This window comes from Lepidochelys kempii, chromosome 3 (genome assembly GCF_965140285.1).
Source record: "Lepidochelys kempii isolate rLepKem1 chromosome 3, rLepKem1.hap1, whole genome shotgun sequence".
Classification (NCBI taxonomy): Eukaryota; Metazoa; Chordata; order Testudines; family Cheloniidae; genus Lepidochelys; species Lepidochelys kempii.
This window is the reverse complement of record NC_136382.1, coordinates 50,264,401-50,292,105: the sequence shown is the minus strand read 5'-3', so window position 1 is coordinate 50,292,105 and position 27,705 is coordinate 50,264,401. Positions and strand designations below refer to the sequence as shown.

At 39.3% G+C, this 27,705-nt stretch overlaps 1 protein-coding gene across 5 annotated transcripts in view; it reads left to right on the top strand.

The window, feature by feature from the left end:
* KHDRBS2 (KH RNA binding domain containing, signal transduction associated 2) overlaps positions 1-27,705 on the top strand; it is a 572,215-nt gene that overhangs the window by 374,460 nt on the left and 170,050 nt on the right. For all 5 annotated transcript variants that reach the window (XM_073336336.1, XM_073336333.1, XM_073336334.1 and 2 more), the window contains 2 exons: positions 12,637-12,764; positions 19,566-19,761. In XM_073336336.1, the coding sequence (XP_073192437.1) occupies positions 12,637-12,764; positions 19,566-19,761 (324 nt within the window). The remainder of the gene's footprint in view (positions 1-12,636; positions 12,765-19,565; positions 19,762-27,705) is intronic.

The window sequence follows — 27,705 nt, the reverse complement described above, 5'->3', positions numbered from 1 at the left end:
TGTTCCATGTCTGCTGTTGGGTTTGGGATTTATATTTTACATACTTAAAATAATTCAGTTCCTGTCATAACTGGGTTATCATGAAAAGACTTCACAGAAGTGTGTCTAATGGAGGCATGTGAATAAAGAAAGGGACTTCTGTGTGAGGAGTCAAAAATGAAAGATGGAGAGTAGGAGTACAAGAAGAAAGAGTTGGTTGAAGCCAGCTGGTCTGCACTGATATATTTTTTTTTAAATGGAATAACATGCTCTGAAAACAAATCACAAATACTTGTACAGTCAGTTGACTACATACAGACAAACTAGCATACATCATATTTTTAAGTTGTAAGGTGCTGTCATCACCTCACTGCTCCTCTAGCCACAGCTCTGCTCAATTTACATCCCTTGGTTTGGTGTCCCAGTTTCCTTGCTTACCCCTGTCTCTTCCGTCAGCTAAATCTTTAAGGTCTCCACTCTCAGAGATCCTATAGTTTCAGTCACAAATTGTTCAGATCAAGGCAGAAATTACTGAGTGAAATTCAGTGGTGTATTATGCAGGAAGCCATACTAGGAGATCACAATGATCACTCCTGGCCTAACATTTATGAATTTCTCCCTCCTCCTCTTCCTATTTTCATTGTCTCTCAAATGTTGTTTTGTCTCGTATCTCTGTTAGTTGAAGTTAGGAAAATTCAGACTAGAAATAAGGTACACATTTGATAATTAACCATTGGAATAGATTACCAATGATATGATATTTTTTCCATCACTTGTAGTCTTTAAAATGAGACAGGATGTCATTCTGAAACATGCACTGTAGTTCAACAAGAGGCTTGATGCAGGAATTAATTACTAAGGTTCTGGGGCCTCTGTTATGCAGGATGTCAGACTAGATGACCACTTCTGGCCTCAAGATATATTAATCTAACAGTAGTTGCAGCATCTGGGACCTCCCTTCTCATCAGCCATCTGAAGAGCAAAAGTGGTAGCCACACATCCCTCCCTAGCCATCTGTGGAGCAGAAGCATCTTGGGCCCACTCAATAGCAAAGGAAGATGAATAATAGGGCCTCTTATCTCCAGGTGGATATCTGAGCACCTGGGGTGAGGGGGGGCTCCTTGAAAACCCCTTTAGGAGTAGATGGCCTCATCATCCTTCAAGCATACTCTGTATTAATATCATTGATGCCCTTACATGATCCCACAGCTGGCAGACCTAGGCACGGGCCTCTTGTTCCTAATGGTTAATCCAGAACCGCTATATGACTGGGGAGGCTGGCTGACTTAGATGGCACAATATAACCATCAGCAGGAGGAGCTGAAGTCAGCTTCAGAAGTCAGCTCTAAGGCAATGTGTGTCTTTGGGCCTGTGGGTAAGTGGAGAGGGCAAAGGTGAAAAATGAAGCAAAGCTGAGGTTAATCTCTGAAATTTGATTTTGATTGCAGAAAGGTTTTCAAATGTAATATGAGATTAAACTAGTGAGAGACATAAAGGGTAACATGAAAATAGTCTACCAATACAGTAGAAGCAAGAGGAAGACCAAGGCCAGAGAAGGCCCATTACTCAATAAGGGGGAAAGACAATAACAGAAAATGTGGAAATGGCGGAAGTGCTAAATGACTTTTTTGTTTCAGTTTTCACCAAAAAGGTTAGTAGTGATCAGACATCTAACATAGTGAATGCAGTGAAAATGAGGTAGGATCTGAGGCTAAAAATGGAAAGAAGTTAAAAAATACTTAGACAAGTTAGATGTCTTCAAGTTGGCAGGTCTGCTAAAATATATCTTAGAATACTTAAGGACCTCACTGAGGAGATGAATGAGCCATTCGCAATGATCATTGAAAACTCATGGAAGGCAGGAGAGATTCCAGAGGACTGGAAGAGGGCAAATATAGTGTCAGTCTATAAAAAGGGGAATAGCAATCAATTTGCAACCACCTAGATGATGATAAGGTGAAAAGTAAGAGCCAACATGCATTTGTCAAGAACCAATCATGTCAGATCAACCTAATAGCTTTCTTTGACAGAGTAAAAAACTTTGTGGATAGTGGTGAAGTGGTAGATGTGGTATATTTTGACTTTAGTAAGGCTTTTAATATTGTCTTGCATGACCTTCTCATAAACAAACTAGGGGAATATAGCCTAGATGGAGCTACTATAAGGTGGTTGCATAACTAGTTGGAAAACTGTTCCCAGAAAGTAATCAGTAGTTCACAGTCAAGCTGGAAGGGCATATTGATTGGAGTCCCACAGGGATCAGTTCTGGGTCCGGTTTGGTTCCATATCTTCATCTATGATTTAGATGAGATATAGAGAGAACACTTATAAAGTTTGTGGACAATACCGAGTTGGGAGGGATTGCAAGTGCTTTGGAGGATAGGATTAAAATTCAAAATGATCTGGACAAACTAGAGAAATGGTCTGAAATAAATAAGATGAAAAACGATAAGGACAAATGCACAGTATTCCACTGAGGAAGGAACAATCAATTGAACACATACAAAATGGTAAAGGGATCTGGGGGTTCTAGTCACAAGCTAAATATGAGTCTACAGTGAAACACTGTTTCAAAAAAAGCGAACATCATTCTGGGAAGTATCAGCAGGAGAGTTGTAAGCAAGACACGAGAAGTAATTCTTCCACTGTACTTCACACTTATAAGACGTCAGTGGATTATTGTGTCCAGTTCTGTGTGCCACATTTTAGGAAAGGTGTGGACAAATTGGAGAAAGTCCAGAGGAGAGCAACAAAAATTATTAAAGATCTGGAAAATGTGACCTATGAGGAAAGATTGAAAAACTTGGGTTTGTTTGGTCTGGAGAAGAGAAGACTGCGGGGGGGCGGCGGCATAGTTTTCAAGTATATAAAAAGGTTCTTACAAGGAGGAGGGTGAAAAATTGTTCTCCTTAACCTCTGAGGATAGCACAAGAAGCAATGGGCTTTAATTACAGCAAGGGAGGTTTAGGTTGGACATTAGGAAAAACTTCCTGACTGTAATAATCTTCTGAGCAGATATTTAAATGCATTATTTAGTTTAAAAATTAATCATTTTGAATATCAGTACTACTTGAGGCTCCTTTAGCTCTGTTGTAGCAATGACTAATCTCATATTGCTGGACCAAATTTCATGGAAATACCCACACAGAACTTGCATTCAAGACATTGGCAACTTCCCTCTCACTGCTGAGAAGCAAGATGTCACCTCTCCCTTCCTTGATGCCTGTAAAGTATGGTGTCCTGTGCTGACGATGCCAGGCATATTTAATTGTGCATGCTTAAAGAGAAAAACGACATCCACACTAGAGTTAGTGCAGTCTGTGGCAAGCTGACAAATCCCCCAGCTGTCAAAATGAAGCATACATGACTCTGGCTTATATCTGCTTGCATTCTGCCGATAGGCATTTATAGGCGAAAACTCATTGGTCAAAACACGTTCTGATGGAGACTGAGATGTGTATCGTCTGTTTTATGTGGGTTTGATCTTTAATTTTATCCCACAGACAGACAGTAAGCAGGTAAACACTCACTATTTTTTGTTTGTGTTGTGTGTGAAGTGGCACAATATTTATTAGTGTGGGTTATGCCGAGGGCCCTACCAAATTCATGGCCGTGAAAAACATGTCACTGACCATGAAATCTGATCTCTCTCATGAAATCTGGTGTTTTGTGTACTTTTACCCTAGAGCAGCATTTCTCAAACTGGGGTTCGTGACCCAAAAGGGGGTAACAAGGTTATTGTATGGTGGTTGTGGTATTGCCACCCTTACTTCTGCACTGCCTTCAGAACTGGATAGCCAGAGATATGGGAGATTGTCACTTTTGGGGAGGGGGTCATCATTGGGTTTACATGTTTATATTTTGTTGTTTTTAGATACATATTCATGGTTTGTTACAACACTGCGAAATTTAAAATGTAAATATCTGAAAGCTTGAAATTCAATATTTTTAAAATGCGATGACCATGAAATTTACAAAAAATGGACTGTGATTTTGGTAGGACCAGGCCCCTTTCACCTAGTAGTTGAAATGCAGTTTTTGTCCTGAGCTCAGGAGCTTATATTCATGTTTTTGACTATTTTTTGGAGTACTTGTCTGCATGTACTCCGACTGCTTTTACATAAGTGCTGACATATATGATCAACTGTACAGAGGCATGTGGCACTAATGTGATACGACAGTCAGAGAAGAGGACATTTGGCAGAAGGATCATCATTTGTGGTGCTCTGCAGGCTGTCCATCTAAATCCACCATTACCTGGCACCTATGTTCTAGCAAAATAATTGGACCAATCTGGGAATCGGCATAATGCCATCCTAACAGATGGGCATGAGTGTAGGTAACCAAAAGACCAGACATACACATTAAATATGCCTTGAGAGAGCATGAGTCTTGTCTAGGGATATGAAAACAGCTGTCTACTTTTAGCTTCTCTGTGTGTTGTTAAGGTCATATGCTACCACTTGGATACCATGCAAGTTGGGCTAAAACCAGCTCCCACAGTTCTGCTGAACTTTGTATTCATTTTTTGGCTGGATGAGATATCTCAACCACAGAGGTATCGGATATTATATCTTGAGCCTTCAATTATTATTAAAGACATGGAGTGTAAAGTTGTATTGAACAATTGCAGCTATGCTGATTCCAAATTTTGTAATTGATCTCTATTGCAAAAGAAACAGATGCAAATTTGTATGTGGAAAAATCAAGCATAAAGGTGATTCAGTCTTATAAAGCTTTTATTACATTTTGTTTCTCTGTGAAAATGAAATCCCGTTCTATCAAAACATTTATTCTTTACAACATGAAAAGTCCATTCATCTCATGCTTCAGGTAAAGACAGGGTTGAATTTAACATTGCTAGTTTGTCAATGGTGTACGCTTAAAACTTTAACGTGTAATAAAAAAGCTAGTGCCGACAAATTTTTTGTAATATATTACCTTCCAAAGGTTCAGAAGTCTAGTAAAGTTAGAATACACACCTGTACCTTCCAGATTTGGGACTTTGGACTGTGGTTGTGGGGTCCCCCGCTGGGGCACTATAGAAAATAAGTAAATGCAATCAAAGTAAAATAAATTAACCTTCTCCTCCAATTCTAAGTTGTCACTGCAGTTAATTGAACAGTACAGTGCTTTCATGTGACAAATAAAGGATACATGAGGTGTCAGCTACTCCAGCACTCCAAATTTTGTAGCTCTTATCTACAGGAGGCCCCAAGGCCACAGAGGGAGTTAAAGGGAATATTCTTTGCTAAGCTGCATGTACAGATTAATTGAAAGGCTTATCCTTCAAAGAATTGCCCATGATGTCTGATCACTGCACATCTGAAGTGAAGGAGATTTACCCAAAGATGGTGGGACAGGTAGGACTGATATACTGAATTGATGATATCCTGAGAGTAGAACAAGCAGATTTTAGATAAAACCATAAGACCTGTGATAACTGCTGGCACTCACCACCTACATCAAGAATGGCTTCCCGTCCAGGCAGAGATAGATGCAGAAATCCTAGATTTTACTGCTGCATATGACACAATCTGGCCTACAAACTGTCATTGGTCCACAGCCATGACAATCCACTTTGTAGGAGCTATTGCTGAAAAGCCATCAGCTCCATATTTTGTTTGTTTGTTTTTGTCTTCCAAATAAACAGCACCTGGAAGTCCAAGACCAATGGTCTGCCTCAGGGCTCAGTTCTAGCACTGACACTTGTCAACCTCTTTACAAGTGGCCTTCCCTGCACCACTGTGAGGAGTTTTATTTACACAGACATCTGTTCAACAGTACAGGAGCAGGATTTCAGTCATGTAGAAGAAGTCCTGATGCTGACATGAAGATGGCCCATTATTGTAAAAGATGGAGACTTAAACCTAATACCAAAAAGTTTCCCGTTGCTTCCATCTATGCCACATAAAGGCCTACAAACATCTTAACATCTTTGTGAATGGACACAGCTGGACCATGACCAAATACCTGTGTATCTATTTGTTAAACTGGACTGTACCCTAACTTTCAAGGAACACCTACTAAAACCTCACTGAAAATAAAGACAAGGAACAACCTGATCAGCAAACTAGCCAGTTCCACATGAGGAGCCAATGTGCAGCATCTAAGACATTCTGAGCTTACCTTGTGCAATTATTTGGTATTGTGCTCCTCCAGTGTGGCATAGCTCTCTTCACCTGGGACTAGTAGACATGCAGCCTACTGACACCATACGTATAACAGGTACCATGAGACATAACAACCTGGCCTGACTGCTGGTTCTGTCCAACATCAACTCCCCCTGCTTTACTGCCATGATGGGGTGGTTCTTGCCCCCCTGAATTTCATACCAGAGGTCTGCTTACAGTGCACACCTCAGCCTCAGATGGAGCTCTTAACTGCAACACAGCTTGAGGGTGATATGTGATGAGTTCTGTGCTCCCAGCTTCCCCCTTGGGACAGGGAGGTTTTTTTTATAAACAGGGGCAGGATGATTAAGATAACAAAAGGCTTGTCATTAAATTAAAGATCCTTAGATGATCCTGAAAGCATTGCCAGGCACTCCAGTTAAAAGATGGGAAACAAAGGGGAGGAAAAAATGGTCAGTTTTCACAATGGAGAGAGGTAAATAGTGGTGTCCTCCGGGGGTCTGTACGAGAACAAGTGCTGTTCAATATATTCATAAATGATCTAGAAAAAGTGGTAAACAGTGAGGTGGCAAAATTTGCAGATGATTCAAAATTACTCAAGATAGTTAAGTCCCAGGCAGACTGCGAAGAGTTACAAAGGGACCTAACAAAACCGGTGACTGAACAACAAAATGGCAGGTGAAATTCAATGTTGATAAATGCAAAAGTAATGCACATGGCAAAATATAATCCCAACTATACATACAAAATGGTGGGGTCTAAATTAGCAGTTACCAGTCAAGAAAGAGATCTTGGAGTCGTTGTGGATTGTTCTCTGAAAACATCCACTCAATGTGAAGTGGCAATCAAAAAGGGTAACAGAATATTGGGAATCATTAGGAAAGGGATAGATAAGAAGACAGAAAATATCATATTGTCTCTATATACATCCATGATATGCCCACATATTGAATACTGCATGCAGATTTGGTCACCCCATCTGAAAAAATCTATATTGGATTTGGAAAAGATACAGAGAAGGGCAACAGAAATTATTAGGGGTATGGAACAGCTGCCGTATGAGGAAAGATTAAAAAGACTGGGACTTTTCAGCTTAGAAAACAGATGACTAAGGGAGGATATGATTGAGGGCTATGAAATCATGAATGGTCTGGAAAAATAGAAAAAAGGAAATGTTATTTACTCCTTCACATAATACAAGATCTAGGGTAACCCAATGAAATTTATAGGCAGCAGATTTAAAACAAAAGAAAGTTTTTCTTCACAGTCAACCTGTGGAATTATTTGCCAGGGGATGTTGTGAAGACCAAAACTATAACAGGGCTCAAAAAAGAACTAGATATGTTCATGGAAAATAGGTCCATCAATGGCTATTAGCCTGGACGGGCAGGGATACAACACCAGGTTCTGGGTGTCTCTAGCCTCTGATTGCCAGAAGCTGGGAGTGGATGATGGGATGGATCACTCGATGATTACCTGTTCTGTTCATTCCCTCTGAAGCCCCTGGCATTGGCCACTGTTGGAAGACAGGATGCTGGGCTAGATGGACCCTTGCCCAGTATGGCCATTCTGATCTTATATATAACCCAAATGTATCTGTCCCCGCTATATCACACTAGACCCCACTCCCCTCCCAGAGCTGGGATAGAACAGGGTCTCTCTCTCCACAGAGTTAGTAAAAAAAAAAGTAAGAATATACATTAAAATTTTAAACCTAACCAGCGTCCGTTAAGTGACCTGCCAACAGATGTCAGAACATGTTAGTATTAGAGCTGAGTGAATCTAATATTTATTAAATTTTCTTTCTTTTATGTCGGAATTAGATACAGTGCTCCTGTCAGCTAATTTGTTAGTTATTATCTGCAGAATTTGTTACTTAAAGCAAGACATGCAACATGTATCTCTGTTTAAGGATGCGTTTAATCCACTGAGCCACCATCTTTGCTCAAGACACCCTGTTTGGACAATTCCCCCAGTGGTTCTCAACCTTTCCAGACTACTGTACCCCTTTCAGGAGTCTGATTTGTCTTGCATGCCCGAGGTTTCACCTCACTTTAAAACTACTGGCTTACAAAATCAGACAAAAAAAATACAGAAGTGTCACAGCACTCTATTACTGAAATATTGCTTACTTTCTCATTTTTACCATATAATTATAAAATAAGTCAATTGGATTATAAATATTGTACTTACATTTCAGTGTATAGTATATAGAGCAGCATAAACAAGTCATTGTCTGTATGAAATTTTAGTTTGTACTGACTTTGCTAGAGGTTTTTATGCAGCCTGTTGTAAAACTAGACAAATATCTAGACGAATTGATGTACCTCTGGCAGACCTCTGTGTACACGCACCCTTGATTGAGAACCCCTGCACTAAGGAATCTCAATATCTCTACCTGGTGGCCTACTTGATGTCAAGAATGGTTTCAAACAAAGCCAATGCCTATCTTGTGACAGCCTCCTGGTTTTACCTTCCACACCATCTTTATGTAAAGCTCAATCACTTCAGATGGGCAGTGATCAGATGTGCTGCTAATGACTATATGTGGTGCCTTTGTGACTCCCTGCTTTGCTGTTGTGGCCATTTAGAAGATGTAGGCCACATACATGCAGGCTGCACCCATTGGCAAGGGTGGGCTGGTTCCCTCTTCCTTCAGCTATGGAATGGTTAAGACAGCTGAAAGGAATATGCAATGGAGCCCTGAAGCTGTTATAAGTTATTCTGGAAGCTGGCAGGCCCCATCATAGCCTAGGAATATAGGCAGTGCAAATCCGTCTTTCCCTTTTTCTCCTATTTCTCTGCTGAGCACAAGAATGGAATAACACAGAATTGGTCACTAAATGTGTATGTAAACATGTTGCTCTCTATTGGCTGTATAAAGCTGCAAAAGAATATTCTGTAGCTAAGAGGGGCTTTTTATTGGCTTGTGCAATAGGGGTCTGTGTTTTTGGAGATGTAAGACTAGATTTCTATTCCTGGCTCTAAAGGTGTTTAATTTATTGTGGCGAAGTGACAGCCTCTTCACATTTAAGTCTGACTTTATGATTTTGCTCCCCTTATACCTAATACACTAGATTGCGATACTTCTCTTACAAATTGTTTAAAACCTCCATATTTAGGCCAGCTGTAAAATGAGGCTACTGATGCTTAATTTTGTAAAGGTCTTTGAGATCTGAAGATGAAATAGCTCTGTACAAAGCATTATTTCTTAGACACTTTTTTCAACATAGTATAAGGCTAAGAGAGGTGAAGTGACTTGGCTGCTAGGTACTAGTAGATAGGTGTTTGCAGAATCAAGAGCTCTGCGTGCTAGTCTAGTTTTACCAATATTTATAGTGAAAGGTAGGCTAGACTGCACATGCATGCATGGCTAATTTAGGTGTGTAGTGAATGTGAGTAATAGTATCTTATTAGGTGCAGACTGAATAAAAGAGAGGTTTGGGGAATCTCTCAGTGTGCAAGTTTCAAGATCTACTAAGATTTTTTTTTAAAATCTGCAAAGAGGTTTGGTTGAGTTTTAGGTACGTGCTTTGATTGGTTCTTATTTAATTTAAATGGGTTCACATGTTCTTAGCTGTGATGTGATTATCAAATAAATTATTTTGATAGTTGTAGACAACTGTGTTCATACACTTCATGAGTGAGTGATTGCTAAAGTCAGTGATCAAACATTCATGTATTTTTCCTATTAATCCACATATAGACATTTATGTGGCCTGATTTACAGAAATACTGAGTCCTTTTGAATGTGCTGGAATTTTCAGCACCTTTGAAAGTCAAGGTACCCGTGTAGAAGCCTAAGTATTCAGGTTTCTAGTGTTTAAGCAAATGTCCATCATTTCTATCATAAAGTAGATGGTACTCTTATTATCGTTCTTAGTGAGACAGACTGACTGGACATCTGTAATATTTTACGGATATAAACAACATGGATCTATCAGGAAAAGATATAGATTAAATTAGATTATCAGAGAAGAGATTTCACAATTAGTGGAAAAAAGACTAGTATCGGACAAAATACCTGTCACTCGGGAGTCTATTTTCATGTGGTTGTGAGGGTTTTCTAAAATGCTATATAAAGTATGTAAATACCTCATTATTCTTTGTTCAGTACAGGTATGTCTTATGTGCAACATTTTGTGTTCACTCTTGTATATACACTTGGGATTAGGTGTATCTGATTCATCAGCAGCATAATTTTTCCTCAAATGCTAGGCACTGAACTCAGCTACAATTAAATATTCAGCAGATACTCTATTGCTAGCTGGACTCATGTACTAGTTATGAAAGATTAATTCAGTGCTAAATTCCTATTTAATGAGGGAGTTGAAGTAAGCATCACAGTCTAAAATTTCAGACTTCAGGTTTAGAAGATTACATTTTTATTAGGCTTTGTAAAGGGCACACATGATAAATGATCTCTGTAGAATTTCTAACTTTTAAAATCACTCTCTTTCAGGATATCCTTCCAAATACATTAGCTACAGGTTTTGATACCAGTTGAGTTGAGGAGCTTTCTTTTTGCATAGCTATGTCTCTTGGTAGGGATACTTTTAAGCAGTATCCCAGAATGTGTCAGCTTCCCTGCCTCACTGTCTTTTCCATTCCTTCTATCCCAACTTGCCTTTTATTTTGGATAAGGTTAATTCATGTTTGTGCTTGAGACCCCTCAGCATTTCTCTGGGAATTCAGGAGCAAACCAAATAGTCTATGTTGATGTCTTAATGTTGAAATAAACTGTCATCATCACAAGTGGTTAGCATAACATTACTCAATGGACAGTGGAAGATGTCTGGTTATATCTGTAAATGTTACCTGTTGGATGCTATATGTAGTTTTCCTACCATCTACTACACAGCAGGTTGATCTAGCAGGATGCTTTGGTGCAATACCACTAATGACATAATGAGGGAACACTGTGCAATAAGATTTGGGGCACGGTGTCACCTGCCAACCATTATTTGGGCTTGATTTTAATAATAATAGCAAAAGGATGTTTTCCTTTAAAGTTAGAATTCCATTAATATGTTTTATTATAGTGCTGCTCACTGGAAATTTAGTGTTAGATTGTGTTCTGGGGTACAATCTCTTACAAGGAAGTAAGAATCCCCCTTATGTCCCTAAGCAGACTACCTAGATCTTGGCTCCAAACTCTCAGGAATAGAGGAGGGCTACAGGATGGCTTACTCCCTCCTTGGATGGTAGGCAAGGCTAGTGTGGGGAAGGGTAGGGAAGGAGCAGAGTCCTGGTTCCATGTGTCTATTGGCTGGCTTGTGGATCTCAGTCAGTGAATGGAGTACTAATTATGTACACAAATGACTGAGAGGATTTTTTTTTAACCTCTGCTAAAAAGAAGTGTCACTTGTGGTATACTCCAGGCTGTGTTTTCTGATCCTCATATGCCAGTCAATGCTGTTATTTGTCAGATCAGTTGCTTCCTCAAGGATGGAAAAACTGGAGGGTTGAAATTCAATAATCTTTTCTGGTTTGAAATACTAATTAACTGTTGCACACTCTATTGTCAGAAAGCCAGCAACTGCATTAGAATTTTATACTCTTAGCAGCAAGCAGAAGAGTTAACTACAAAAGCAAGGTTAGAGAAAAAGGGAATTCTGCTTAAGACTAAGAAAATAAATACCGTGGACTAAATAAAAAATGTCTGTGATGGCCATGTTATGTAATATTGTATCAGTAAAAACTGAAATTCATTTGATCTGCTTACTATCCAGAAAAAGCTAGGAATGCTGTGGAGTTGGTTCTCTAAGATTTCAGCTAAGTGGGTCTTTCTTGTATCATGAGATACGAGTTTATTACTTCGCAGTGCCATTTCTGTGCTCTAAAGAGAGCTCAATTTAGCTCTCCTGCTAAGAAGATATATGGAGTAACATAAAGTCTGTTTTTACTCAGGAGAAAAATTAAGTAAAGATGTATGGAAGTGGAGGTTCAACTTAATACTCCTACATTCACTGGTAGGCATGATTAAATTATCAGTTAGGTTGATCCAATTTAATTTGCCAGGGAATAATGTCAAAATGGAGTCTGTGTTTTGGAATAGATAGTAGAAGACAGGGATTTTTAAAAATAAGCAATTAAGAAATACCCCAGAAATGATGTATATTACTAGATTTTTTATGCCACTACACTATTTGAGATCAGCACCATAGTATGTGAACACCCTTTTACATTTGTCCTTCATACGCGGTAGCTCTCAAAAGACAGATTTACAATCCGTGATAAGTAATGTGTAAGTAACTTTGTGAACACATTTACATCAATGCTCCCAAGTATTAGAAGCTACATGCACAGCCCCCAGATATATACACAAATCAGGGACAGGTAGTTGTTGCACATATAATTTCTATCATTTCAGCACACGTGATAGTGCCAGGAAACTGCAACAGAAGTGATTTGCATGTGCAAAGGTGAATGTGACCACAAAGAGTTTAGGTTTAGGATGGTTTTACAGGAAGGCCAAATCTACACACCAAAACCTCAGACAGTTCTGTCTTCTAACTTTCAGGACTACAATGATGAAATCCGTCAGGAGCAGTTGAGAGAATTGTCGTACTTGAATGGTTCTGAAGATTCAGCACGTGGACGGGGCATTCGTGGAAGAGGAATCCGGGTACCACCTGCAGCTCCATCAAGGTACTTTGTTCTCTTATGCAGCCTGTTGAAACACACATGCTCTTTATAATCTGATTATTAACATAGTCAGTAAGACAAAATATATTTCTCCTCAACACTGGTATGTGGTTGTTTCAGTCCCAAGTCTATGACCCACAATTCACAGATGTTAGGGCCATAATGCTGCCAGAGTCTTGCTGTGCCAGTGTATCTGGATGTGGAAGAATCATCCAAGGTAAGTTTCAGAGTAACAGCCGTGTTAGTCTGTATTCGCAAAAAGAAAAGGAGTACTTTCAAGTTGCAGTGGGGGAGGTTTAGGTTGGATATTAGGAAAAACTTTTTCACTATGAGGGTGGTGAAACACTGGAATGCGTTACCTAGGGAGGTGGTAGAATCTCCTTCCTTAGAGGTTTTTAAGGTCAGGCTTGACAAAGCCCTGGCTGGGATGATTTAACTGGGAATTGGTCCTGCTTCGAGTAGGGGGTTGAACTAGATGACCTTCTGGGGTCCCTTCCAACCCTGATATTCTGTGATTCTATGATTCTATGACTTGTGGCACCTTAGAGACTAACCAATTTATTTGAGCATAAGCTTTCATGAGCTACAGCTCACTTCATCGGATGCATACTGTGGATGAAGTGAGCTGTAGCTCATGAAAGCTTATGCTCAAATAAATTGGTTAGTCTCTAAGGTGCCACAAGTACTCCTTTTCTTCATCCAAGGTAAGGGATTTCTCCAATGACAGAGTCAGTTTCGCTATTACAGGCAGCATGGCTGGAGCTAACTTAAGTCCTGTTGAGTCCCAACTAACAGATAATCATCTTGGGGTATTGACAGCAGGTGTAACTCAGAGCAGCCTTACTAGAGTATGCAGCCTGCTCCAGACTGAGCAAAATGAAGGACTCTCTTTGCGCGCGCGCGCAGAGACACACACACACACACACACACACACACACACACACACTGCAGTGTGAGCTGTTTATCTGTATTGGAAGGTCTGAGACATTATCACTGCAAATTCACTAATGGATTAAATGAATACATTCTGTGCTACATTGTTATGCATTGTTAATTCCGTAAAGGATAACATTATTAAACAAATAATGTTATTTACAGTATATAGTATCAGTTCTAATTGGATTAGCTAAAATTTGTGTCCTACACTGGCTTGCACAATCCTTCCAAGTATTACCTGATTCTCTATGATATTTTCATGTTTTCACTGTAACTATATATCACTCTGACTTTGCTCACAAGGCCACTATATGTTTTAACTTGTATTGCTCCTTAAGACCCACTTCCACACTTAAGCCCACAGGAAATTAGCCATCTAAAGCAATACTTTAACCCAGGTTGACCCCTGTACCTACATAAATTCATTTCTGGATGGAGCTTAATATAGGTCTGTTTTTAATTAAAAAACAAGCAAGCAAGAAAAGAAACTTCAACCTCCTGCATCCATCATGTTGTTGACTAATATTCATTAATCCATTTATTTGATGTATGTTGTCCATGTCCTTTGTTCCCCAAAGGTCCCCATACTGTTTGTTACTCTCCCTTCAGTTCATTAGGGGGAGGGATCACATTTAAATATCCATATTGTGAGACACTTAGCACACTCTTACACATGATAAAATACTAAATTATATTGATTTTTTTCTCAAAGCGTTGCATTTATTAAGGTCTGCCTCCTCCAGCTCATATCACTGTAGTTGGGATACTGTACCATTAGAGCAGACCTCTTAGAACATAAGAACGGCCATACTTGGTCAGACCAAAGGTCCATCCAGCCCAGTATCCTGTCTACCAACAGTGGCCAATGCCAGGTGTCCCAGAGGGAGTGAACCTAACAAGTAATGATCTAGTGATCTCTCTCCTGCCATCCAGCTCCACTCTCTGACAAACAGAGGCTGGGGATACCATTCCTTACCCATCCTGGCTAAGAGCCATTAATGGACTTAACCTCCATGAATTTATCCAGTTCTCTTTTAAACCTTGTTATAGTCCTAGCCTTCACAACCTCCTCAGGCAAGGAGTTCCACAGGTTGACTGTGCCCTGAGTGAAGAAGAACTTCCTTTTATTTGTTTTAAACCTGCTACACATTAATTTCATTTGGTGACCCCTAGTTCTTATATTATGGGAACAAGTAAATAACTTTTCCTTATTCACTTTCTCCACACCACTCATGATTTTATATACCTCTATCATATCCCCCCTTAGTCTCCTCTTTTCCAAGCTGAAAAGTCCTAGCCTCTTTAATCTCTCCTCATATGGGACCCGTTCCAAACCCCTAATCATTTTAGTTGCCCTTTTCTGAACCTTTTCTAATGCCAGTATATCTTTGTAGAGATGAGGGGACCACATCTGCATGCACTATTCAAGATGTGGGCGTACCATGGATTTATATAAGGGCAATAAGATATTCTCCTTCTTATTCTATATCTCTTTTTTAATGATTCCTAACATCCCGCTTGCTTTTTTGACTGCAGCTGCACACTGTGTGGATGTCTTTAGAGAACTATCCACGATGACTGCAAGATCTTTCTCCTGATCAGTTATAGCTAAATTAGCCCCCATCATATTGTATGTATAGTTGGGGTTATTTTTTTCCAATGTGCATTACTTCACATTTATCCACATTAAATTTTGTTTGCCATTTTCTTGCCCAATCTCTTAGTTTTGTGAGAACTTTTTGAAGTTCTTCACAGTCTGCTTTGGTCTTAACTATCTTGAGCAGTTTAGTATCATCTGCAAACTTTGCCACCTCACTGTTTACCCTTTTCTCCAGATCATTTATGAATAAGTTCAATAGGATTTGCCCTAGGACTGACCCTTGGGGAACACCACGAGTTACCACTCTCCATTCTGAAAATTTACCATTTATTCCTACCCTTTTTTCCCTGTCTTTTAACCAGTTCTCAGTCCATGAAAGGATCTTCCCTCTTATCCCATGACAACTTAATTTACAGAAGAGCCTTTGATGAGGGACAAAGGCTTTCTGGAAATTTAAGTATACTGTGTCCACTGGATCCCCCTTGTCCACATGTTTGTTGACCCCCTAATAGATTATTAACTCTCATAGATTAGTAAGACATGATCTCCCTTTACAGAAGCCATGTTGACTTTTGTGCAACAATTTATGTTCTTCTGTGTGTCTGACAAGGAGGGCGAATGTGTCTGCTGAGGAGGGTGAATGCCCCATCTGACCTCTTCCTGGACTGTTCCAATATCTCTTCTCTGTCCTGTATTATATGGAAACAACACCACCATTTTTTCTGCATTTTTTCTGCAGATTTTTGCCCCTGCCATTGAAAATGTGAAGTCAGCATATTAAGATCTTGCTTCTCATAGTATTCCTTTGATTTGACTAAGAGGCAGCAAAAAGGACATGAATTTTCAGTTATTTTAAAGGATATTGTTAAATGGTTTAACTTGCAAAATTCACCTTTCCCCACTACTGCAATCTGGTGAGGGGTATTTTTCCAGGCTTTAAATACAGCTTAAAAGCCCACCATCCTGTCAATAATTTTTTGGACATACAATAGTTACTGTCTATGCAATATTTTTTACATTGTTACTGCAAAGTCACACAAAGGAAACCAAAAGTTAACTACCAAACCCCATTCCCAGGGCAGTGCTGACATAATTGATTCTGTTGATTCACAAACAAGGAAGTAAATAGAGCAGACCCATATTGGCTTTTACTTTATAAAATATGAAGCGGGGCGGGGAGGAAGTCAATGTCTGATAAATTGAAAAGGACTCTAACAGAAAGGGTAAGAACATTTTCAAACTTCTTCTTTTTTGCCTTCACCATGTCCTGTTTGTCGGTGTTGGCAACTCATGTTCTTTGTCTTTCAAGCATACAGATATAAGAAGATAAGAATGGCAATGGTCCATCTAGCCCAGCATCCTGTCTTCCATCAGTGGCCTTGTTCATATTCTCCTTCAGTGTCTCAAACCACCTTTTTTCTGGTCTTCCTCCTAGTCGTCGTCCCGTGATTACTAGATTTTGTACCCTGACCAACATATCCCATGTCTCATCATCTCACATGACCCAACCATCTCAGGTGATACTCCCACAGCTTTTCCATGATGGGGGCTACCTAGATGATATATTGTACCATTTCACTGCATAGCCTATAAGTTGTCTTACATAGCTTCTGCCTTAGCGATCTCATTTCAATGGTGTGAAGTAATTGTTCTTCTCTATTCCTCCTTGGCCAGAATTCCGACCCATTCATCATGGATGGCTTAATCATTTTCAAACTATGAAGAAAATATTGAAAACAATGAATTCAAGTTAAAAAATGAAAAACATTATAACATTTTGGGCAATATCCCTTCAGCAATAGAAATTAAAATACACAAATGGCAAATTTGAAATGTGGGGCCAGATCCTCAACTGCTATGAATTAGTGTAGTTCTGTTTACTTCAATGAATGCCCCATGACTTCTTTTAACAAATTTACATCCTACAAATGCCTATTGTATTTTGTAAGGTAGTTTTTCAATGAATAACTCTAAAAATATTTCAGCAAATGAAATAGCTGGACTTCAAGTCATTTGGCAAAGCACAGTAGACTAGAACATGTAAAATCATTGCAGAAAGGTCACACCTACTCAGAATCTACAGTATCAGCAGCAGAAACTTGTAGAAAAACAGGCTCACATGAGATGTAGACATTTAGAATCACACATAGAGCCTCACATGAGATGTAACTTTTTAGGCTCACACATTCTTCATATACAGTTACACAGGGATTAAGGACAAAATTTTCAAATGTATATGCCTAGAGTTAGACATGTAAATCCATATTTAGGGCTCAATCTAGTCCCCCACTGAAGTCAATGGAAAAGCCTCCATTGACGTCATTGGAGCTGGGTCAGTCCTGTAGACACCTAAATAGTAATGGCCTAATTTTTAGAAGTGCTGAGCACCCACCCCCCATTATTTTTCAAGTGTAGACCTAAGTATTATAATAATGATACTTAGCATTTGCAAACCAACCTAATAGCTTTCTAGAGAAATGGTCTGAAGTAAAAAGGATGAAATTCAATAGGGACAAATGCAAAGTGCTCCACTTAGGATGGAGCAATCAGTAACACACATACAAAATGAGAAATGACTGCCTAGGAAGGAGTACTGCAGAAAGGGTTCCGGAGGTCCCAGTGGATCACCAGCTAATTATGAGTCAACAGTGTGACATCATTGCAAAAAAAGCAAACACATTCTGGGTTTCATTAGGAGTGTTGTAAGCAAGACATGAGACATAAATCTTCCACTCTACTCCATGCTGACAAGGCCTCAACTCAATTATTGTGTCCAGTTTTGAGTGCCACATTTCAGGAAACATGTGGACAAACTGGAAAAAGTCCAGAGAAGAGTAACAAAAATGATTGAAGGTCATGACCTATGAGAGAAGTTTGAAAAAATTGTGTTTGTTTAATCTGGAGAAGAGAAGACTGAGAAGGTAAGTTTGGCGGACAGTCAAGATTTCCCACACTCCACCATAAGCACAGGGTAGAGCAGCCACATTTCAGGAGGGCACTAGGAAGTCGGGGATATGGTTGGTTGGACTCAGGTATGCATACTGCAGTGTGGACGCTGGAGCCCTGGGCCTAGGTTAGAAAATTGTTAACCCTAGGGTTGGTAATCAGTGCAGATTATCAAGCCCTGGGTTCTCTAACCCAGGGTCATAGAATCATAGAATATCAGGGTTGGAAGGGACCTCAGGAGGTCATCTAATCCAACCCCCTGCTCAAAGCAGGGCAAATCCCCAACTAAATCATCCCAGCCAGGGCTTTGTCAAGCCTGACCTTGAAAATCTCTAAGGAAGGAGATTCCACCACCTCCCTAGGTAACCCATTCCAGTGCTCCACCACTCTCCTAGTGAAAAAGTTTTTCCTAACATCCAACCTAAACCTCCCCACTGCAACTTGAGACCATCACTCCTTGTTCTGTCATCTGGTACCACTGAGAGCAGTCTAGATCCATCCTCTTTGGAACACTCTTTCAGGTAGTTGAAAGCAGCTATCAAATCCCCCCTCATTCTTCTCTTCTGCAGACTAAACAATCCCAGTTCCCTCAGCCTCTCCTCATAAGTCGAGTGCTCTAATCATTTTTGTTGCCCTCCGCTGGACTCTTTCCAATTTTTCCACATCCTTCTTGTGGATGGACACAGTACTCCAGATGAGGCCTCACCAATGTCGAATAGAGAGGAATGATCACGTCCCTTGATCTGCTGGCAATGTCGCTACTTATACGGCCCAAAATGCTGTTAGCCTTCTTGGCAACAGGGGCACACCGTTGACTCACTGGCTTGAGTTCCTCTAACTGTAGGCTTACATTGAAATGTAGACATACCCAATGTGGCTTAAACCTCTGTTTGCCAAGTTTCCCAGCAGTAAAATGAGCATCATAATTATGGCCCACCACTGTAAAGTGCTTTGAGATCTGCAAGTGAAAGGCCTCATTCTTTCCTCACACTATTTTTACATCAGTGCAACTCCACTGTATGTAATGAAATTACTTCTGATTTGCACCAGGGCAAGCGAGAAGGGAATCAGGTGCAAAGGTTGCACAGCCCTAGCAACTTATTACCTTTTCGTGAAACCTACTGTCATATTCCTTTTTGAGGCATTTTCAGATGTATCCTAAAAACTCTTAGCAGTGTAACTCTCAGGTGCTGCTAAAAGCTTGTGGTATGTGGTGTGTTAAACTGTGATAAGAGAATAAGAGCCTTTAAGATTGGATAACAATTATGTCCTCGGCTCAAGTACATGTCAATATATTAATTTCACATCTTTGTTTCTCTTAGAGGACGTGGGGGTGCAATTCCTCCTCCCCCACCTGGGCGAGGTGCCCAAACACCTAGAGGGACACCAGTGACACGTGGAGCACTCCCAGTAACTCCTGTAGCTAGGGGCGTTCCAACCCCTCGAGCAAGGGGAACTCCAGCAGTCCCAGGCTACAGACCACCCCCTCCTCCAGCACATGAGGCCTATGAAGAATATGTAAGTATCTGTATATTTTGATAATTGATATGAGCCAAACTGCTTTGGCAACTTACAGGTACCTCTGTATTTGAGGACACTGGGTAGGTCCAATAAATGCCTACTCTGTACCACATACCCTTCACTGGTGGTTATACACTGTGCATGAAAAACTGTGATTTAAGTGACTGGAAATCATTTGATGGTATCTTTTAATTTTACAAGTATTAGCTATGGACAGGAATAAGCTGAGTTATCCCAGTTATCTTTATATTTTCATGGGCGTATGTCTTTGCAATAATTAAATATAAATGAATGGAGATGGGAAAAGCACACAAAGTTATTTCATCAATATATTCTTAAAAGATTGGGCTCATGTGTTGTGAAGACTGATATTCAGTGTTGTCTAAGCATTTAATTTGTGCTATGAAAAAGATGCATTCACTTGTCTTGTTGAGCTGCTTCTAACCCCTTATATGATTTTACAAACATAAAACACTTAGGAATTCTTGACAAAAGGTGTTTTTAAAATGTGTGGTGATATAGCATGCATATAGCACTCTAAATATGTATGCTGATTTCCAGAAATATAAAAAAGAAATCCAGTTGAAAACATATCTGGCCTAGTTTTTATAATTCTAAAAAAAGTTATCCTAAACTTTCAAAGTGGGCTTTTGAAATAACACAAGAAAGGTGGGTGCCTAACAAATGAGCAATATATTTATTCCAAAAAGCATATAAAAGACATTATTTATTGTAGGTTAGTTCTTAAAAAATAGAAGGCTGCACCTTTGTGGAAAAAATAGCAATTTTTGTGTATACTTTTTATGCTTTGGATTACTATTCTTTCATGTTATAGTTTATTGTTTTCTCTATTTGTATTCAAAATTAAGAGTATCATGGGTACAAGGAGGACACATGCAAATTCAAACCATCATCAGGAAAACTGAGGCCATAATACATATTTAATAAGGTATTGAAAATAATTATGTTGTAAACATAAGGTCTTTCAAATGATCCTTGTTAATGTTCCCACCTGAAACTATCACAATAACAACAAACACTCAAATAGAGGGAAAGTATTATCAAATATAATGTCTGATTTTTTAAACTACAGTAATTAAAAATGTAATATGAACATTTCTTCCCCATCCAATAGTCGTGATATAGAACTATCAGTAGGTAAATCAATAAGAACATAGTTTATAGACAATTCAGAAATTAGAAAATCTCTGAAATCAGAGGAAGGAAATGTGTAAAAGATATTCAGTATCATAGAATCATAGAATTACAGAATATCAGGGTTGGAAGCGACCTCAGAAGGTCATCTAGTCCAATCCCCTGCTCAAAGCAGGACCAATCCCCCACTAAATCAATAAAGTGTCAAAACGGTTTACCAGTATCTCATGCATTTTTAGAGTCCAGATAAGCCACAGCCCCTTCAGTCAAGGTGAAAGACTATGTTATTGATTGCAAGTGAGAAATGAGGATCAGTTCTTTGTGTGCTACTACATATACATATTCCACAGCTGGTGAGAGAACATCCAGTGCACTCATTGGAGAATATTTTAGTATGCAGTATCTAATAGGGCAGTGCATGAGCCCATCTTCTTCTCATGCATTCTGAGGATATAAAGGGCAGCGTATGGGGTCTACAAAGAGAGGTAGTACCAAGTCAGAACAATTGCACTCTTTGAGTAGTACTTTCACTGGTCTTCCCTTTCCATCCAGCTCTTACCTCTGACTCCAAGTAGCTGCTTATTTTGTCGGCAGCCACAACTTGGGACACCACTTTTACTGGTGGGCTAAACCAGTTAGAAGGTAACTATGAGGGGAAATGTCTTTCCCCAGCATACTAAGTCTACTTTGTCCAACCAGATGAAAGACACCTCTAGGTTGAAGGGCAGGAAAGGCACTGCAACAACATATTGTGAAATATGTAAGGCATGGCAAGGCACAGCAGACATCAATGGCTATCCACTGCAGCTAATGAAGTTGCCAGTTGTTGTGGCCTTTTTTGCCACTGATCTTCAACTGCAGCAACTGGGAGTGTGAGATTGCATCTGAGCAATGGTCTTCGCATTTAAAAATCTTCAGACATAGGCATTCATGCATCATTCAATAGAAAGTCCTACACAATGGGCAAATGGTGAAGTGACAGTGTAGCCTATGTGACATCTGTTCATGACCTTTCTCTTCGCAGATCAGACTATACAGCCACAAGAACACAGGAGATGCCATGATATCATTGTTGGATATGACAGATAGCCATACCCTCTGATGCAAGCACAATTCTGACTCATGCCACTGGGTCTTATGGCAGCTAGCAGGTTCATCAGCCAACAGGCAAAGCTCCACTTCCACCGGCTTCAGGCCTGGCTGTCCTTGGTCTACTGCCCAGGCAAACGCCACCTGGATAAGATGGTGCATCTCCTTCTCGTGGTCTTCCAGTCACTGGATTGGTGGAAGTACCAAATCAATGTGTGCAAAAAGAGACCCACACAGTCCCAATTCACCTTGAAGGACCATAATCACAGAGACCTCCACCTTCAGGTGGGGGGCCAATATAAGCAATCTCACAGAGCAAGTCTTAGGGTCTTTAATGCAGAGGGCTTTGAAAACCAATGTTCTAGTGCTCAGGGCTGTATACAAGGCATGTGTGGCCTTTCTTCTGGATATTTGCAGTCAGACAATCCTGGCCACATCAGATAATATGGTGGCAGTCTTCTACCTGAACAGCCAAGGGGAGCGGGGGCTAGAGGTGAGGACAGATTGCTATTATTGTGTCAAGAGGTTATCTAACTATGGTACTTTGCCACAGAACACAGCATTATCCTGGCAGAGGTCCATCTCCCATCTTCAATCTATCAGTTTGTCATAGTTCCCATATTTAGGTATGCATGGGGCAATTAGCTGAAGTTACTGTGATCAGAGTGCCAGATCAGCTGCTGTTGACCAGCACTCTGTCTCAACCTCTTACAACATTTCTCCTAGTGTGACCCTGTAGGAGATGGCAAATAAAAATGAGCTCTTAGAGTACTTCAGTTGTTCAGCATCACCTTTACTGATGAAGCCTGTGAGACAGTATTGCATTCCTGTCATTTTTTCATTAAGACACTTAAGATTGCTTGATTGAACCTTCAGTTTTTATCATCTGCCTGAAATATAGTGGTAAAATTAACAATCTTACAATATTTAAAAAACAAGGGGAGACTTTTGGAGGCTACTCATAGTTGGCTTCAGGTCACTTTGTGAAAGGCATTTGACTGTGAAGCTGCCTTTTACCTCCCGTGATTCAGAAGCCATTTAAGAGCTGTGATATTAGTTGTCCTTCACTCAGCAGATGCTGGTTGTTCTTCCTTTTGTTTTGTAAAGAGCTATAATCAATTTCTGACTGAAACCTAGAATGAGATTAGACCTGCTTCATCGCTTCCCCCACACCCCCACACCAAAAGCTAGGAGCACTGGCCAATTACAGTTTCAAAGCTAAATAAATCCATGGCTTAAATTTATCTTAAGATATCCAAGTTTGATTTCAATTTCCACTCTTGGACTAAACAGGGAGGAGTCCGCAATATGTCAGACCAGAACCAGTGCCCACTGAAGTCAGTGGAAATCTTTCCATTACCTTTAGTGTATGTTGGATCACGCCCTTAATGCACCATTTCATCTGAAATGAAAGCACAAAATTAATTTACTCTACCAAGTTTCCACTCTACTTAAGGATCAGATGGTGGAATATCAGACTCCCCTATAAAATGTTCTCTTGTCCAAACAATAAATATGCCTCATGTAAGGTTCTTTCCGCACACCCAACAAATCGCTGAAAGTAATTTATTCTTTAACATGATCACCTACTTGAATTTAATCTGGTGCAGACATGTCCTAGGTGTCAATATTCTTACTTTCCTTTTACCTTTAGAACTAAGTAAACATATCTCTTGATAACTACAAAAGATATAGCTTGTTTATCTTTTGGAGTGAGTGCAAAACAATGCTTTTCAGAAAGTCCCTAAAAAGAACCACAGGGAGTGAGATAGATTATGCGTTTAATGTCACGCTGTTCTTCCGCTGTGATGCACAGTTCATGCTATTTAAAATGAAAGAAAGCAAATGTCACATTCAACTGTTTACTCTAGGCTTTAATGGTTAATTATGTATTTCAATAGTTTTCAGACAAACTGGAACAAATATACTACTGTTTATTCACCAGCAGCACAAGCAATGAATAGCCTAACAATAGGGGACACATTGTCACCTTTTAACATTATTTGAAAAGAACAGCTAATATTCTTATGTGACTATGATTCCCAAACTGTGCTTGTGGAGGCTTTTGCTTAACATTTAAGCTAAAACCTTTATGGTATTGAAATCAATGTATCTGCCACAACCTAGAATGTGGATAGAAACTGAGTGTAAAGACCTTTACTTCATTAAATATTTGTATCCAACTCAGTGCCTTAACCAATGCATTAAATGGAGATATTTATGCCTGATCTTGCCCATTTTTAAAGTAAATTGCAACATTCCCAATGGATTTTGATAGGAAGTGGGGTCAGGACAGTTAAGGAGAAATATTTCAAGTCAAATACATTTAAAAGAATGAAAAAGATTGAACACAGTTATATACAAATACGAATTTATTTTACAAGTTGTAGACTATCATTTTCTGTAGTCCATTTGTTTCTGTGTCCATTCTGGCTGTTAAAAATGATGAAAAATCTACTGAGACCAAAGATTACCTGAATAAAGCTGAAATTTTAGACAAGGGAATCTGCATGGCTGACCAGCATATTGATTAAATATGGTTGTTTAGCTATTATGTCCAAGGCACTTAAAGAGCTAAGCTATGTTCAACTAATATCTTCTGTGACTTGAAAAATCAAATTGTATTTTTACTGTAATAGCAATAAACAGTGTGATGATTATATCATCGGGAAGACTATATGTTGGACTTTAGAAGAACATTATGAGTGATAGTTTCATGGATGTAAAGAGAGCAAGCTAAATTCTTTTGTTAGTTGTACTCACACCAGTGTAACCGAAAGGAGAATTTGGCCGACAGATCATAGAATCATAGAATACCAGGGTTGGAAGGGACCTGAGGAGGTCATCTAGTCCAACCCCCTGCTCAAAGCAGGACACAGATATAGATTCACTTCAAACAAACCACCAAAAACCACATAAAAATAGAATTAAGAAAAAAAGAAAATGTAATAAATTGGTTCGTCTCTAAGGTGCCACTAGTACTCCTTTTCTTTTTACAGCTCAGCAGTGAGCCATCGATGTCTAAATACCTGCAGTATTAGAGGTTTCATGCTGAAATGTGTCATGTCCTGGTTTGGGTTGAGATTCCAATTTCCTTATCACACAGAATAATGACTGTTAGGAGCTTTCCCTTCACCCCTCCTGTGGTTCTTCTCATGTAGACAGAAACAGAAGACCCGAAGCCCAAAGTGTAGGCAATGCAATGTTTATTGGGGTTAGTTTCAAGCAAGCCATAGCTCTGACACCGCAGAGCCTTTTCCCAATGTTCCCGTTCTCTATACCCCCTCTTTCTTAGTGCGCCCAAATATACCTACAGTGCACGTCCATGGGCCCTTACAACTTCTGGTCATATTCGGTTTTGGAGGGTCATGAGTTTGGGGGCTTGATACCACCTCTTTTGTATCCCATGGGAAGGGTAAGGAGTGATGTTGTGTTCTGGCCAAGGCCAGAGTTTTCTTTGGCTTTTTGTGTTCCATATACGTTTCTCTCCATTCCCCCTTGCTCCTCCTGACTGGTTGCTTGACCTGGATTTGAGAGAGGAGTCAGGCAGCCTTCCAGTGTATGCTCATATATTATACTCCCACCATAGCCAGTAACACTTTAGCTCTATTCCTTATCTCGTTTCACCCCATCTGCTTGTGGGCAGATGTAATATACTGTGTCTTTTTTTCTTTGTTCACATATGTTAGTAAGGATAATAGAGTATCAAAAGTCAACCCCAAAATTCTATTCCAGACTAACAAATAGACCTATATACTAACAATACAAGCCAATGGGACTGCTCATGGAATAAGGTGTCAATTAATTTGAGTACAGATACCTGAATCTTCACCTTCATGAAACTGTCACAGCCTTAACATCCTTTTTCAAATAGACCTTGTTCAGTGAATTTCTTTGTCTGAGACTAATGATTATTTGTAGTTCATAAGCAAAACTTCAGACACAAAATTATATACGGTAATAATCTTATGTCTACATCCCTGCCACAAGAACTCAAAATATTTTTAAAAGTGAAATCCTAACTATTTCCACCCATATTTTTCAAAATGAATACCCTTCCTCACTGAGACATTAGATGCCAAATTCCTAGCTCAAGGATTTCTTTTTTTCCCCTGCCAGACATAATTTAGGGCTAATAATGCTAATACAGCAACAGCCTAATAAATATTTATAATCTTGTATAGAAATCTATATGAAGGGCAGATCTCAATAGAATATTTGGCCTTCACTTAGTCATGTATAAAAACACACATACTATACATCTACGTAACATAATATACCATTTGTTGACCAAACACAATCCAACTAGCTAATAAGGATGTTATGAACAAAAATAGTTTTCCAATATCCATTAGTTGTCAAACAACTGATCACTTGCAATTTCCCAGATAGTAAACAGTCTGTATACAAAGCTATTTTTTGGCTACTAATTGGCAAAACACTATCACGACTTTGTCTCAGACAGTTTTCTGCTTTTTATGATAGGGTTACTTGCAAAAGCTTGGGTGGTCCAGAAATGAAGATGTTCATTTCAAACTTTATCTGAACATTGTTCAAGAAATAAAGTTGTAAGGCTATTGTGAACAGGCTTTCTTTAGAGAGATCCATTTGTAAATTATTTCAGTAGGGATGAAAAATCACACAAATAGTGTTTCTTACAACATTTTGAAATGTTTCATCTGGTTCTAGATCATGCAGAGGCACTAAAAATGTTAACATAATTTTGGACTTAAGGGTTATCCAGTTAATGAAACCAAAAAGGACATAGACACACACAGTAGAACCTCATTAATCTGCAATAATGAAGGAAACTCAGTGTAGATTGTTGATGCTTGCAGACTAGTGAGTACCAGCATCACCAGACAGTTATGCGATCCTTAGTCTTGTTTCAGGTCATTATAGAGAGCCAGAAAAGGGACTAGGCCCATCACTGAAGCTTGACATCCACACCAATCCTGACACCATGACATCAACAGAATCTTACTGGTGTGTGCTTCAGTGAACTGCAAACCAAATGTTCATGTTCAGGGCAGGTTTCCAGTTCATTAAATTGCAGTTTAAGTGAGGTTCTAGTATATAATACAACCACATTGCTGATTATATAAGTATGCACGGTTCTGCCTTACACATCTAGTTAATGGTGTATTACTGCTCTGTGTTTTATGTTTACTTATAAGTAATATTTACTGCAAATTAACATAAACACTACACTAATACAACTAATACCACTAATACAATAAATTATAGTTCAGGAATCCTATTGAATTAGAGCACTTATGGACTGTTCAAAAGAGTACTGTAGGTATATAGAAATCTAAGAAGAAGTGGATGTTTTAAACATAGATGGTTGTTTCCTTTTACGGAATGTCTTTATCATTTATGGATCATATATCTTCGGCACTGGGTTTTGTTCATGATTTGTTGTCATCTAACAACTTTGGAAAAGCTTCTTATGAAACAAACCCCATTTTAACCAATTACCAGTATATATGGAAGGCAAAGGTGTTATAGAATGCACATTTACTTCATTGTTTGATGAAAGAAAGTGCTGACAGGCCTTTTAGCCAATTGCCTCTAGAAATGAACATAATGGTCATTCAGGCTAATCAAAAGAGAGGAAAGAATATTTGGTCCAATAAAAGGCCTGATAAGTATAGCATTTTTTCTGTAGTCAATTTTCTCTCTGAGTGTATGTAA